The 2,500-nt window shown below is 36.6% G+C and overlaps 1 protein-coding gene across 1 annotated transcript in view; it reads right to left on the bottom strand.

Annotated features, from left to right (window-relative positions):
* The window catches only part of LOC122762934 (gamma-aminobutyric acid receptor subunit alpha-5-like), an 11,726-nt gene extending 9,251 nt beyond the window's left edge, over nt 1–2,475 (bottom strand). The window contains exons 1-3 of the mRNA XM_044018103.1: nt 2,074–2,475; nt 1,023–1,105; nt 1–5 (exon numbers count right to left, since the gene is read on the bottom strand). The exon at nt 1–5 is cut by the window's left edge and continues 139 nt beyond it. Coding sequence (XP_043874038.1) covers nt 1–5; nt 1,023–1,105; nt 2,074–2,228 — 243 coding nt within the window. The 5' untranslated portion in view covers nt 2,229–2,475. The remainder of the gene's footprint in view (nt 6–1,022; nt 1,106–2,073) is intronic.
* Nucleotides 2,476–2,500: the final 25 nt, after the last annotated feature.

Raw genomic sequence — 2,500 nt, 5'->3', positions numbered from 1 at the left:
CGCATCTGACGCACAGAGACAATCTTTGTGAAGTGCAGCTACTTCCTGTCCAATCAGGCTACTTCCTGTCCAAACAGGCTACTTCCTGTCCAAACAGGCTACTTCCTGTCCAAACAGGCCACTTCCTGTCGACGTAAAAAAGATAAACGCTTCATATTCACTGCAGCTAAAATGTAAGACTGCACCTTTAAATTCAGACGCTGGGATCCATCCAATCATCAAAAATTCATCATTAAAAATCACCAATAATCAATCAATCATCAATAATCAATCAATCAATAATCAATCCCACACATTTTCATCCACATGAACACAGCTGCAGTTCCCAGGGCCTCCAGCAGGAGGAGCACTCTTCGTTCACTTCTCCCTCAGTTTAATCAAATTAACCCTTAATCCCAGATTGTAATCTAACCTCGCTCCAATTAAGGCCATGACCTTTGACCTGAGCGTGCCTAAATTTAAACACCAGCAAAAGCTGAGATTTGATCAAAGGTAAAATCAGGTCAGACCAAATCAATCGATCACTGATTGAGTTTGTATGATTGTGACCTTCAGACAAACAGGGTGAAACTTTTATTTCGAAGACAGGAAATGTGTTTCTAAAAGTTGCTAATTGTTGCACGTTTACTTGTTTCCAATCGCAAAATAATTGCGATAAATTAGAGGCGACTGTAAAAAAAAAAAATGAATCGATTAAAAACCAAAATCAAAGATTCTACGGTGACAACAGTCACCGTCAGTCAGTGTCGCTCTTATTTTGAAAATCAAGCCTGCAGTGATGAAGAAATTTCTTTTTGGCTCCGCCCACGTCTAGGTTTTTCTCGAAAGTTATTATCGCAATTATTCTGTGATTGGAAACAACTTCAAAATAAAAGACATGTTTTTTTAATGTCTTTTATTTTATTAGTTTATAAAGATACAAATGTAACAACTTTGACTATAATTATATTTAATAATTTGATTGTTTTTAATGAAGATGCAGAAACAATCGTTTGTTTAAATATAAAATCAGATGCACTTACAGCTGCCAAACTTCAGGGGGCAGGCGTGAGCGTCCATGGGGAAATCCTCCAGCTGCATGGGACACTCTGCCGAGATCGTCAGTCTGGAACCAACAATAACACACACACGTATACATATATATGTTATATGTGATATATGAGTTATATGATATATATATATATAAAAAAATATATATAAATGTATATATATATATATATATATATATATACATTTATATATATATATATATATATATATATATATATATATATATACATATATATATATATATACATATATATATACATACAAATATATCATATAACTCATATATCACATATAACATATATGTATGTGTGTGTATATATATATATATATACACACACTATAACATGTCAGAGATGTATCATATAGAACCAACAATAACACTTATACATATCATAACAGTGTTATATTAAGTTTTATGGAAAATATCATATTTAAGGACTTCAGAGTCAGAGAAAGTCAGAGAAAAGTATTAAATTATAAATGATAAATTATTCTTAAATTAATTTAAGAATAAAGACTTTCATCTAAGGATAAAAGACTTGAATTTAAGGAAAAGAGACAAAAGTGAAAAAGACCTTCATTAATTTGAGGAAAAATGGCTTCAAATTAAGGGAAAAAATACTTACATTTAAGGAAAAATTACTTATTTAAGGAAATATGACTAAGGAACACAGACCTTAATTTAAAGGAGACATTATACATGTCATACATATATGCATACATATATGCATGTGTATATACATGTACATACATATATACATATACGTGTATATATGTATAAATATATAGTTAGAATTGACGTTGAACCATAAATAACGGTAAATAATAAGAATGTATGTGTCTTTAACAACAGATTCCTCAATGTTTCCCCTTTAGTTTAGCGCCCCCTGCAGGTGATCATTGACCCACCTCCTTTAATTCACAGTCCACAGAAAACAGTTTTTTTTCCTGCTCTGGCTGTAAAATGGACTTTCCCTGGTGAAGTCAATGCCTGAGTTTGGCCACCGGGTGTCGCCCTCGTACCTCATGGTGTAGAGCAGCGTGCCGTCCTCGGTCAGGCGCAGCAGCTTGTTGGGCGTGGTCATGTTGTGGGCGATGGACTTCTTGCCGTTGAGGAAGAAGGTGTCGGGCGTCCAGATGTTGGAGGCGAGCAGGTTGTTGAGCGGCAGCATCTCCATGGGACCTTTGAAGCTCAGACGCTCGTCTTTCCAGCTCTGACGGAAGAACACGTCGATGGTGTACTCCTGAAGACGGGGGGGCGGGGGGCGGAGAGGGGGGCGGAGACACACACACGTCACGCATCTCTGACACGTTCTCTTCACATGCAACGTTGTCTCAAGTGTTGTCGACAAACTGACGTGAAGACGTTTAAAGAACACGCTGTTCACGTGTGTGTGTGTCTGTGTGTGTGTGTGTGTCTGTGTGTGTCTGCGTGTGTCTGTGTGTGTGT

Source organism: Solea senegalensis, unplaced genomic scaffold (genome assembly GCF_019176455.1).
Source record: "Solea senegalensis isolate Sse05_10M unplaced genomic scaffold, IFAPA_SoseM_1 scf7180000016253, whole genome shotgun sequence".
Lineage (NCBI taxonomy): Eukaryota > Metazoa > Chordata > Actinopteri > Pleuronectiformes > Soleidae > Solea > Solea senegalensis.
Note: the sequence above shows the minus strand (reverse complement) of the source record. Positions and strands in the feature narration are given on the sequence as shown.